The following is a 12,832-nucleotide window of genomic DNA, read 5'->3' as shown; positions in this document are numbered from 1 at the left end:
TGGGAGTCACTTCACAATTTGCTGGCATCTTATGTACAAGCGTCTGTGGTGTAATAGCTCTTACAGTTATTTTGCAATGCCTTGGGCCTGGTGCTGAAAAAAAGATCTTCCAGTGCAGAGGACCCTCACGAGAGGAGATGTCTCCCAGGGCAGATCCCTTTGTAGCAATTTGGTGGTAAACGCAACAGTGCAATCAAGCAAGCTTCTGCCAATGAAAAATTAAGCATTTGGCTGCAGGTGGCATTAATTCCTTTCAAAGGTTTGCACTGTGCGAAACATGGGTATCCCCTTCTTTCTTAGGTGAAAAGTTATACCTATATTTATTTACTTCAGCCCGGAATGGAAACTTTGGTGCCTGGGAGACCCATTGTGGCAGCAGCGCAGAAACGAAGATGTTAGTCCACATCACTCTCAATGCCATCGCCTGGCAGCGCCATTTCAAGATGAGCGATGAGGTTTTTCGAGATAGCACAGCGAGTGTTCTTGCCTTGGGATCAGGAAAAGCTTCGACATTAATTTATGTTCAGAGATTAAATAAAGCCTTCCATTCTTCATTGGAAATAAGTAGATTTCTCTCTGTTCCCAAGTTTTATCAAATACATAACTAAAAAAATGATTCATCTGCCTCTTCCACCAGCGTATAAAACATCACAGATGTATCACGGAATCATAGAATAATAGAATGGTTTGGGTTGGAAGGGACCTTTAAAGGTCATCTAGTCCAGCCCCTCTGCCACGAGCAGGGACAGACGCAACATAATCATGGCCGTAATGAAAGATGACTCCAAATACAAGACTTAACTCAAAATGTGTGTCAGCCGTAGGAAGATGTACTTTCCACATTTTATTCAGAAAAGATTTGTTAGCTGCAGTTGTACACAGGGGCCCAGATCCTTGTCTAGATCTGTGGAGTGCTGCTGAGCTGGAGTAAATGGTGGATCCAGGCTTGGATCCATCCAAAAGGCAGAAAAGAGATGGGTCATGGTGTCTGCAGGGATTTCTGCAGGTTGGTCTGATTTCTCATCGTCCTTTAAATAACATTAAAGCCAGAAAAGCCCAGCAGAGATACGAGCACGTGATTAAAGCTACACAAAAATCTAGATGCCTAACAGCCTTTCTGTAGGAAGCGTGAAAGCTCCAGAACACATCTCCCTGTTTGTCCTCCTCCCCGCTCTCGGCAGAGCCGTCCGTGCCGTGGGAAACACCGTCCCGTCCACTTCGAAACCTCCCCAGTGAGGGTCTGCTGCTCAGTGTCCCGAAGGTCAGCAAATCCGGGCCATTGCACGTCGAGGATACTTGCTCAAGACTGTGACCAGAGGATGATCCGAGATGCCTACATTTTTTTTTATAATCAGTAAAGACATCAGGTTTTGAGATATTTGGCTGTATAATTTCTATCAAACAGTGAAACTACATAGCTGGCGTGCAAGAGGGGAGAGGGTGGGGAACGAGGACAAACATAAAGAAAAATGCTCCTTTTCCTTTTCGCTTCTTAGGTTTATGTGCTGTCACTTCTTTAGGTTTTCCTTGTTTATTTGGATTAGTGTCTCTCCAGGGGCAAAGAAGTTTACATGTTTTTTTGAGCTGCAAGTCAAATAATCACCCATATCTAAAACTCGATTATAGGAACATCTGCTTAATGTCTGACGAGATGTTATTTTCTCAGCATGACATTAAAAGGAAGTGCTTAATCTGAACCACCTAAAATTGCTTTAAATCATAGGATTCAGAGCATGTAGATAACATTCTGCATCCCCGTCTCACAAATTCTTGCAGGAAAATTGGGAAATACTCCATGATAGATGCCAAAGAGAAGAACTCGGCTCCCCGCTTGCTGTGTGCGGGTGCCAGTGAGAGCTTTTCCTGACATAGTCTGGGCGTGCTGGTTGTGCGCCATTTATGTCAACAGCAAGACAGAAATGAGGTTCTTTCTGAAAAAAACAAATGTGCAAGCCTGATTTTGGATATGTTTTGAGCACAGTCCCGGCTATACCTATGCGATGGGTTTTATTTTCCCAGTACACAGAGGGCTGGCCGTGTTCATAGATGATGTAAATCTGTACGGGTCTGTTGAGCTTCAAGGAGGTCTGCAGGTGTGCACGAGGTGAGAACACGAACACATTCTTGAGGCTACAGAGTTGAAATTGCTGATGTATGGCATGCCGAGGTGCGATCTCGAACAGCGGGTTTTATTTTAGGTCAGAGGAGGTGTTCGTCTCTAGCATGAGCAACTGAGAAAGGGATTTTTAAGGGAAGCATTGACATGACCTGAAAACACCAACAGGCTTGCTATGAATAAAAGTTTTATCAGCTGCTGTACAGCAGTACTGAATTAAAGAGATTTTAATGATTTATGGTGTTCTGACAAACCAGTCCTTCATCGAGCTTGTGATAAAGCATAACTTTTCAGCAGGGAAAAAGTGAAGTTGTAAGACTGCATGAAAAATATCTTCAGGAGTGAAATGTGGTGAGGTGTTTGGAATAGAAAACAAAATGATCTCCTGAAGACGTGAAGGCAGATTTGTTGAGCTGGTAACCTCAGCATGGCTCCTGAGGATTGCAGTCATTTTCTATTCACTGCAACTTTACACCTTTTAATTTGCTTTATACCTGAGTAGGTAGGTTCTAGTTTTGACCTTTGCACCTGAAGGAGCGACTGTGTTATTAAATTACTGACTGTTATTCTTAGAGATGTAGCTATAAAGTGGTCCCAACTGGCTGAAACCGTTAATTGCAGAAACGCTGCTGCAGCAGCAGGTGTCTCTGGAGGCCCGGTGCCCGTGCCTGGGGGCAGCCCAGTGGGTGTGCGCAGCGCGGACTCCTCCGTGACGGCTGGGGATCAGCTGTGCGGCGGCGGTGTGCCCGCCGCGGTGCCCCTCAGGAGCCCAAAGGTGTGGGGGTATTTGCAGAAGACAGCAGAGTAGCAGCAGTGGGTACCCGCTCGCACCATGCCTTCCCCCAGGCTGTGAGCGTCAGCATCCCACCTGGAGCGGGTGTGGGAGCGGGTAGGAGCAGCGATGTGAGCGTTACAGCTGGAAGCGTCCGTTGTTTTGAGGACCACAACCGACTGATCTAAGGGGAAAGGGCTGGGGCTGAAGACCACAGGTACCCCCACCCAGGAGCACCCGGGTGGAGGGGGGGCCCATTTGGCCTGATCCAGTCCAGAGGCACGGCCAAAAGCTACAGAGACACGGGAAGGCGGAGGAGCGATGTCATCACGGCAGCAGCCTGTTCGTGTCACCGAGCCTGGTTCGTCAGCATGGCATAACAGGGAAGGTGGCTGTGCAGATTGGCGCTGGGACCAGAGCTGCAGATGTCCCATTCTTTTAAACGGGCCTTTGTGCGCTGGAGATAATAGCTGGGCAGGGCACTGCCAGGGACACCGCTGTCAGAACTGTTCCCAGAGCAAAGTGCTGGTTAAATAAGCTGCATAATCAAGCAATGAAGGTTTTTGATGGTTTCAAAGTATGTTTTTATTCAGGATCAGACAGTATTATAGTAACGTGTCCCCGCCGAGCGTGGGGGAAGCGTCACGGGTGAGTTGTGTGTAACTCTGCCGTCCTGCTCCCGGGACTTTGCCTCCGGCCGCGGTGGCGCAGCCTCCCCGGGGCGTCTTGGCTGCGGGGCTCTCACCACGGCCACGGGTCACAGCAGCGTGCCGCGAGGTCCCTCTGAACTGCACCAGAGCCATCGCCCACTGGGCCACCGGCATCGTCAGAGGAGCTCTTCTAGGGACAGGGCTGAAATCTGCCGCCTTGCCCAGAACCCCCTGCAGCAGGAGCAGCCCTGACGGGGCGGGGAGGGGCTGCAGACGCCTGGGGTGCCGGCTGCCTTTAGCGTTTCCAGCCTCTTGTGCTCATTGAGCCAAGTTCTGGGCCAGCAACCGCAGAGGGGGAACACCTTCGAGGGACCAGCGTCCTTGAGATGCTGGGTGTCTCTTCTGGGCCTGTTCTTGTAGGGGAGCTGCTCCTGGGTGGGGGTACCCGTGGGCTTCAGCCCCAGCCCTTTCCGCTCAGATCAGCTAACTTTACTGTCCTGTGTAATTATCAATTTACTTTTTGTTCACAGTTCATCCTGCCGAGGGCACACAGCTTTGTGCTGCCCATGGCTGCACCTCCAGCTGTGCTCGACAGAGCACGTCTGTCTGTCCTTCCTCGTTTGCTCATTTCTGGGTGTTGGGAGAGGAGAACATCTGGCAGTGTTGTCAGATGCCCAGGACCCAGCTGCCAGGTCATTGCTTTTGTCAGAGTCAACACGACTGTTGCCTTTTTGAGAATGCTTTGATTAGACAAATCTGATTTGATAAATTTGAGGTGATTTTCGGTGGAGGTTGTCAGCGGTTCACACCTGATACTACCAGTAACTCACGTGCTTCTGTGGCTTTGTAGGAGGTGCTGTTTTCTGTGGGTTGTCACAAGGCAGTAGCTGGGAGCCAGCACGGTGATGGCGGGGAATCAAAGGAGTTTTTAACGAAGGGAGTATCCCCAAGGGAAGGCAGAAGGCACTTTTGGCACAGGCCACTTCCAGTCGCATGGTTATGGCCCTGGCCGGACAGGGAGGACTTGGGAAGAGACCCTTCCTGGTTCCAGGTGGGACCCATCGTTCGCAGACCGAGCTGAGCCCCTCCACCACACCGGCGGCCGGTACCCGGCAGCAGTGCGAGAGCAGCTGGGGCAGCCCGAGCCAGGCAGCGTGGGGCCGTGCCGGCAGATTGTGGCCACAGCCCTGGCACGGTCACCATCCCCCGCGTGCCCACCCACGCCTGGGCTCGTGTGGAGTGCTGCGGGGGATGGCCTTGGTCCTGGGACCCCTCCTGGTTAGACACGCAGTCATGGACAGGCCCGTGGAAAGGAGGTAGATGCATCCAGCAGAGCTTCATCCGGCCGCTCGCCATGGTTCGTGTGCTTAATGAGTCCCTGACACTTTAATTATATCACTGCAAATACACCTAGGAGGCAGCTTTAAGCTTTGCTATCTTGGCCATGCCCAAAACAAAAGAGAATTATTAGCTGTTTTTATTCTTAATGTTTATGAGAGCTGTAGAACAAGTTAATATTATCTTTTTAATCGCAAGTGTTACGCATATGTTAATTACCAGGCAAGGATTGTATTTCAATTACCATCAGTGCCATCATAATACAAAATGGATACGAAGATTGCTTTTAAATGACAGGGTAACTGATACTGGGTCCTGTGCAACCGTGATACCATGGCCGTGTCAAACGCCTTCTGTTTCTCTTCAGAAGCACATGATCCCTGCGTGTTACTTTCCTGACAGCAGCTGAGAACTGGTTTGAATTTTTTTTGTATAATTGGCAAGATTCTTCCTGCAGCTCATGATGTAGAACCGCTCTCAAACGGCGAGGCAGAGGGTCCCAGAGGCCCCAGTCCCTGGAGGTCCCGGGGCAGCAGCGGGGTCCGTGGGGACGCAGCCCATCCTGCCCGCTGCCGGCGCCGCGGCTCTGCCCGCTCCCCTCCCACGCGGGCATCGCTCTGCCCGTTGCTGCATTAATTGCCAAATGAAGTCCTCTCCAGCTTGTCTTTAAAGGCTGTGTGGCAGGGATTTCCCTCCCCTTCCCAAAGAATGAAACCGCTGAGACAAGTGAGCGGTTTATGGTCTGGGTTGAGCAGGTGGGCTGTTCGAGGAAAGCCTGTCTGAAGGAGATGAACCTCTTACAACCGCGGTGCTTTTCATCCCTGGAGAATGAGAAATATGGAGACTTTTTTAACCATTTCAATATCTAACCGGTGTTTTGTAGGTTATCCACATTGGGAGTCCAGACATAAATACCCGAGGGAAGTCAGCAGAAGCTGGAGGAGAAATCAATATATGTGGGCAAGGGGCGACCACTCCAAATCAGCGTTTTTATAAGCTAGAGCAGTGTTCAGCTGTGGTTCACTAATGTGTAGGATTAAGGTGTTTGATGTTGGTGCGTAGTGCTTGCTAATGCTAAGCCTGGGCTCTACTCTAAAAACAAGTGAAATCCAGCTTTGTACTCCGAAGCTTCCCGATGGCTCTCAGCTGAAGTCAATAGTGTCTGTGTATGTAGGGATTACAGTGCATTTGTCTCGTCTTTCAAAGGCAGAAGCCACTGAGAGATTTGGGAAGAAAACCTGCTGCTCACAGTTCGGAAGCAAAAGGAAGATCTCTCGAACCCATCTGTGGGTTTTTGCAGCCGACGCAGAGGACGGGATCGCGGGTGCCTTCATTTAAGATGACATCTGCATTTGCAGAAGGAGGAAAATAATCTTTGTGCAGCTGAGATCAAGCAATCTCAAGTATTTATCAACTCCACAGATCCTGCCCAGAATGCAAAGTACTTGCTTTTGTTTGAGCCCAGACAAATTGTGCTGCCCCTTCGTAATTAGTTTGAGATAAGTCAGGACACGCTATTAAATGATTAGATGACCTTGCATCGGAGTGGGGATTTCAGCCCGTTGGATTCGTTCCGAATCAGCAGGGGAAAAGGTACTGATTTCTAAAGGAGAAAAGGCAAAGCCTGCCTGAGAGAGCAAGTTGGACTGAAAAATGTGGAAAGCAGCAAAAATTTAGATGATTGGAGAAAGTATCCTAAATTAAAAAGAACAACAACAACAACAACTTCTAAAAGGGACATAACGTCTGAGTCCTCTGGACACCAGAAAACACCCAGATCCCAGCTCTTTATTTCCGTGCCAACTTACACCACGGTTGGGTGGAAAATAGAAATAATATAAGCAACAGCTCAATGAGTGATGCAGGGGAATAAGAAGCCAAATGATTCCTGTCAGGTTATGGACTTTGTGTCTGCTTTGGCGCTTAGTCCACGGTGTGGTGGAGAGTGCTCTGAACCTACAGGATAAGATTTATCCTGAGGCCTTATCCTAAAGTCAGGTTTGTGTGAGTGTAAATGGTGCGTATGCTTCCTGCTGAAAGAGCAAGGTTCGTCCCTGCAAATTACCGTCATCGTGTGGGTGGTAGTAGAAGACAAACCGGTCAAAAGGGTAAGTGCCTCAGATACGTTCCACTTATTTAGTCCCAGCATTAATTTTTGTTTGTTTTTACTTGTTTCTAAACCTTAAATTGTGGTCTGATATTTGAAATTCTTAATGTTTTCCCTGGATCACTTGGAAGCTGGTGAAAGCAGCCTCCACCAGGCTGACTCCAGGACGGTGGGTTCCGAGCCGTGCCAGCTGTTGCTGCTCCAGAGGCTGCTCTTCTTTCCCCTTCTCAAATTAAACCTGGTCCCTTTGTCCCCCCGCTTTGATTTTCAGACGCTCTGGGAAAATCAGGTGAGCTTTGGGTGCTGTGCCGTGTTTCCGCGTGGTGTCCGTTTGCCCTGCGGGAGCGTTGCCACAGCTCAGCGCGGCACGGCGCGGCACGGACGAGTCCTCCCGGCACCCGGCGCCGCCGTGGCGGAGGGTGCAGCCCAGCGCCCCGCCGGGTGCCCAGCCCCTGCCGCGGGGATTCCTCTTGGCTTCCCATCCCTTGCATTTTTAGCTGTCCTTGTGCCTCTCTCTCTCTCGTCGATCGTCGGGACGGTTTAAATGGGCGGATTTACTGTCAGCTCAGAGAGGGTGAGGCGTTCGGGCACTGGGAAGCCGCAGGGATGGCTTTGGAGTGAACGGGGTTGGGGACACTGTCCGGGTGGTGCTGCGTGACAGCAGTGGAGGCAGGGAGCCGCGCCGCGTGTCTGCCCGCGGGAGAGGCAGCGGCGAGAATCTCCTGGGCGCTCATGAAAGTCAAGAGAAGTCAGGGTAACTCCTTGACTGCTTTTGCTGATAGAAGCAAGCTTCGTGCACAAAGCGGAGAGGCAGCTCTGAGCCCTTCTGTTCATGTACGGTGTGTTTTAGTGATAATTCTTACCTTAAAGAAAGGTGAGCATTTCAAAGCCAGGAGTCAGTTTTCCCCGCCTGCTACTTTTTTAATATCACCTAGGTCAATGGTCCTCGTTAGTCTCCTCTAAATGAATGAGAGATCCGGGGCTGCTGAGTGAAGGCCGGGATTGTCCCAGATTCAGATGAGAAGAAGCTGCCAGCTATGGTGACAATACAGGCGACATCATTGTCTGGGGCCCCATAAAGTGAGATCAAACCGGGAGATGTTAAATGCGCATCTCATGTCCCGAATCGCAAATGCAGGCCCCAAACCCTTTGTGCCTTTAATGCAATAAAAGCAAAGGCAGCTGTATACAAACCATTTGGCAGCAGCTGAATGTTCAGGGTATCTGGGACTCTATTAAATCTTTTATGTGCCATGTCTTGAGCAATATACTACCAGCTGATGCCTGCCTTCTGCTCCGCAAATCTGGCAGCATTACGTACAATTTTTTCTAATGGCTGTATTTAACCACTGAAAATTTCCTTTGTGCGGCGAGGGACCGCATTGTGCAGAATGAGGACAAAGTAGTCTCTTCTTTCTGCTTTCTTGCGTTGCTTCGCATTGTAGATCTGCTTGAAAATGGATTGAGATTAATTTAAAAAACCACTCTGACTTGTTATTCCTTCCCCAGGAACAGCTGCACGAATGGAGAGGCACAAGAAATAAACGATACGTGTTGGGGCACTGACGTTTCGGGGGCGGGGAGGGCGTTTCTCTAACCAGGGGCATTTCAGAAAGGATTCCTGCCCGTGGCAGAGGGCCTAAGCAGGCGAGCCTGGCCGGGGCAGCACCGACGCCGGTCATGGCGTTGGTTCTGCTCACACTAGATCCCTGCCAAGAGCTGCGTCAACGTGGTCATTAACTATTAATGGCTGTGGTAATTACAGCGGTACAGAGCATGCCTGGGATACGGGGGGAGGGCCCTCTCGCCCCGGCCGGCCGTCGGCCGTGGGGTGCGTGCCCGGGAGCCGTGCCGTCGGCCGGCACCGCGGCGAGGGCCGTGCAGCGGCGGCGGCCACGCGCCCCGGGCCACCCCGCGCTGCCCGCGGGCGCAGGGCGGCCGCCTCCCGCCCGTCCCGCCCGGCTGCTCCCGCCACCCTGGCGGTTTGGGAGGCTCGGCTGGAAGGAGGACGTTGCCATCGGCGCCCACGTTCTGGTTTGTTCCAGAAAACAGAGAACAAAAATTTCCAGAGCGCCTGAAACTGGCATTGCTTTGTATGTAAGTGATGCTGTTTCTTTTCAGCAGACTATTTATTATGATTACAGAGTACAAGAAGTTTTCATCATTTTCTCATTTATTATACTAGGATTCCAATTTCCCTGCAGAGAAACAAGAACCAAACGGCATAAATATAAAATGCAATACCTGTTAAGATATTGCACATCACAATCTAAAAAAAAAAAATTAAAAAAAATTAGAAATTAATGAGCTTCTCGCCATAATGTGAAATAAACAGACATCAGGAAAGAATGTTGTTCAGTGCCTGGATGGCTGTTATTCAAAGGCTTGTTTTTAGAGAAGTTATGTAGCAATGACCGTGTTTGAAAGGAATATTGGTTAGGTCTTTTCTGCTCAAAGGATTTATAAAATATAAAGTTATTTTTGCCTGGTTTATTAAATGTGCGGCCAGTTTATTCTGCTTTGGGCAAGGGTTGGATCCTGCTGGTGCTTTGCATTGCCGCAGGGCCGGGCTGCCCGCCGTGCCGGCCGAGCCCGCTCCCGCGCCAGCCGCGGTGGGCGCTGCCAGCCGCGCCTGCCTCTGGGCAAAGGGCGAGTTTGACCCAGGGAAAACTGCTCAGGTCAAGCTGCCTGAGAAGTGAGCCTTTAATGTGAGGTCTGAGGTGTGCCTGCAGTTATTTCAATACATAATTTTCCATCCTTACCGTAATTGTAATGATGTCTGCAAAATAGTCCCTGTAATTTCCGTGTGCATTGCTAATTGGGATGTTTTTATCAGGCTAACGATAACCACCTATTATTTTGTCACCTTCTTGCTGTAATGTGTCCTTGATGATACTATATCGCGTGTCATTAGCGCTCGCAAATGGTTATTAATGGCGGTATTTTAGAAGCGCGGAAGCGTTTGGCGGCTCCCGTCTGTCTGCGATGTTTTCTGCCGTCCGCAGATACTGCCTTTCCTTGCTCCCATGCTGTGCAAGCGTGACCCACTCTGTAACGAGCTGCCTGCAGCCACCCCCAGGTCAGCCTCCCTCCGCCGATGAAGGCTGCGTGACCCAAATGCCAAATCGTTTCTTTTTCATAGAAACTACATCCAGCACGCAGTAGTCACGGGCATGTCTGGTAATTAAGAGGACAGATGTAATTATACCGGAGGTAGAAATGCCATTAGTTCATTTGAAGATAGCTACCTTGATAACTAATTAGCTCTTTTAAATAGAGTTGCCTTGGTAGTTAAGGTGTCGTCGTCGCTCGGAAGAGCCGAGGAAGGCCCCCCGAGGCAGCACGGGTCGGAAAGGCGCGCCAGCCCCGCGGGCGTCGTGCTGGCGGCCGGGCGGCCCGGCTCTGCGTGCCGGGAGCGGGGCGGCTGCCAGCGGCCGCCGGGAAGCTCGTGTTTCACGGCGGGGACCCCCCGTGGCCCCCCGCTCGCGCTGACCTGAGAACGGGCGGTGGGCGCCCGCGCGGCGGGGAGCTTGGTCCGCGGCGTGGCCTGCGCCCGGGGAAGGACGCGTCCCCGCTGGCAGTGGCTGGGAGCCTGCGCAGGGCGCGAAACCCCGAGCGGGGGGGGGTCCGCGTCTTGCAAGGAGAGGGCACTGCCGCGTTCTAGGGGCACGGCGTTTGTTGTGGTTTTTAACAAATTTACTTTTTAATTGCTTTCTGCTAGAACAAATTGGATTATTTTTGACATTTCAGAGCACAGCTATGCACGCAATAGATTAAAACCAATCTGCTGGAGGTTGGCAGCCGGCAGATGTGAGCAGAACGGAGTCAAGGCTGGGAGCAAAGCCCCGCGACTGCCCGAAGCCGGTCTCCATCCGGAGGCAGTGAGCACAAAGCTCTCTCCCACAGCTCCCAGACACCCTTCCCTGCTGGAAAGCTCTCCCCGGAGCTGGCCATCACATCCAAGGGAGGCTCTTGTGTGGCTGCTCAGTTAAAGGCAGCTGGGGTGGGGAGGTGCAGCGCCCGGAACGGGAGTGCACGGGCACTGCACTTGGAGCAGGGGTGCTTGTACCTCTAGATCCCGAGTCACAGCCCAGGGATCGGGGCTATTCGACAGCGGGGTAGAAGTGCTGAGCGGTGTGGGTCTCAGCCCGGTAAAGCAGCCAATGAGGATGTGGGACATTTTACTAAATCTCTTTTTTCCTTCCCCTTTTGCGGTACCTCAGGTGTGCATTGTGCAGAAGAGAGACACGGAGAAGATGTATGCCATGAAGTACATGAACAAACAGCAGTGCATCGAAAGAGATGAGGTTCGCAACGTGTTCAGAGAGCTGGAAATCCTGCAGGAGATCGAACACGTGTTCCTGGTGAATCTCTGGTGAGCGTCTCCTCCCCTCTGCCATCTGGGGCCGCCTGCCCGCAGGTGCTCGCAGAGCCGCGCGCTCCCGTCCTCCTGGGGCCAGGGACGTCCGTGGGAGCATCCCAGGGAGATGTTACAATGGAGGCCTGTGATAATGTGAAATGCATTTAGGGAACGTAGCACAGAAGATATCCAGATGTTACGGCATCAAACACTTTAAAACAGCTTAGCTTCCCTTTTTCCGTCAAAAAACTTTTTGTGTTTGTTGGGTGTTTTTCACAAGCCTTCTTGCACGTACCACTGCCAGGTCCCTCCTAAGGGCCCCCTGCCAGTTCCAGCCTAAAATATTGTGTACCATGGTGTGTTGGTGTGCAGTTTGACTGAGGTGTCCTGGGGCCATACAATGCTCCCAGTGACTGCTGTTAAAAAAATAGTCCATCTCATGCGCATGGAGACACTGAGAACTGTGACAGTCTGGGGTGAATCGGGTACCGCGTGGGGCCAATCTCTGTAGCAAGTAACAGCTTGAAAAGTCAAAGAAGCTGGCATTTTTAGAGATGATGATTTATAGATTTTATTAATACAAAAATTGTACAACATACGTTGTGTTTTACACAGTACTTATTCCCTCTAAAGGACTCGGTCTTGTGGAGTTTGGCTAATAATTTAAATAAACAGGACTGCTCTCGGCCGTAGCCAGTGGGTTCACTGGTTACTGAGATAGGCCCTAACTCAGGAGGTTCTAGCGGGGGTTTAAAGCTGACCTGACCGTGTTTGGGTCTGCGCAGGCACTGCAAAGGCGGCTCCGTAGGCGTGCACCAAGGGATGCTGGTGGGTGGGGGGATGATTGTGGTTGTAGGGAAGCCAAGGAGATATGCTGCATGTCTTTTTTCACTATGACCAACTGGACAGGATGCATTTCAAAAGCATTACCAACTAAAGCTCTTTGTTAGATTTCAGCTCGATCTGAGGAGTGTTTTTAAAATTGCACCCTAAAATGTTGCTCAGCAGCAAGGACAGTTTTTGCCAGTGCACACATAATCAAGTTAGTATTGAGCAGTTTGAAATGTAACTAGTTTTAGTGATCTGTTGCTGAAAAAAAGTTGTGAGATCTCTTCAAAGTATCAGATGCGTGGCCTTTTGCTGGAGACTGACTAAGGGCAAAAAGTGCGTTGCAACACATTCACTGGCCAAATAAAATATATCCCTTGAGAGCACAGATATATCATTAGAAAATTTTTCACGAAAAATTAATTTACACGTTTCAGAAAACAGTGCATTATATCCTAAGATCGTTGGTTGGTTTGGGACGAGTCCTTAGCAGTCAGCATCCCGACCCTCTCCTAGATCCTGCTGGGGGGGGTCCGTCCCCCCTCTGCCTCCCCTGCCCTGCGAAGGAGCGCCCGCCGCGGGGCAGGGATTCGAAGAACCTTCATCTTCGCCCACGGTCCCCCAGCACGCCGCGAAGTGCTCCTGTGCCAGCAAGCGTCTC

At 50.8% G+C, this 12,832-nt stretch overlaps 1 protein-coding gene across 2 annotated transcripts in view; it reads left to right on the top strand.

Moving 5' to 3' along the window:
• The window catches only part of STK32C (serine/threonine kinase 32C), a 91,057-nt gene that overhangs the window by 66,740 nt on the left and 11,485 nt on the right, over positions 1 to 12,832 (top strand). For both annotated transcript variants that reach the window (XM_064464433.1, XM_064464432.1), the window contains exon 3: positions 11,207 to 11,358. In XM_064464433.1, the coding sequence (XP_064320503.1) occupies positions 11,207 to 11,358 (152 nt within the window). The remainder of the gene's footprint in view (positions 1 to 11,206; positions 11,359 to 12,832) is intronic.

This window comes from Phalacrocorax carbo, chromosome 12, assembly GCF_963921805.1.
Source record: "Phalacrocorax carbo chromosome 12, bPhaCar2.1, whole genome shotgun sequence".
In the NCBI taxonomy this organism is placed as follows: domain Eukaryota; kingdom Metazoa; phylum Chordata; class Aves; order Suliformes; family Phalacrocoracidae; genus Phalacrocorax; species Phalacrocorax carbo.
The sequence above is the reverse complement of the archived record's forward strand: the minus strand, read 5'-3'. Positions and strand labels throughout refer to the sequence as shown.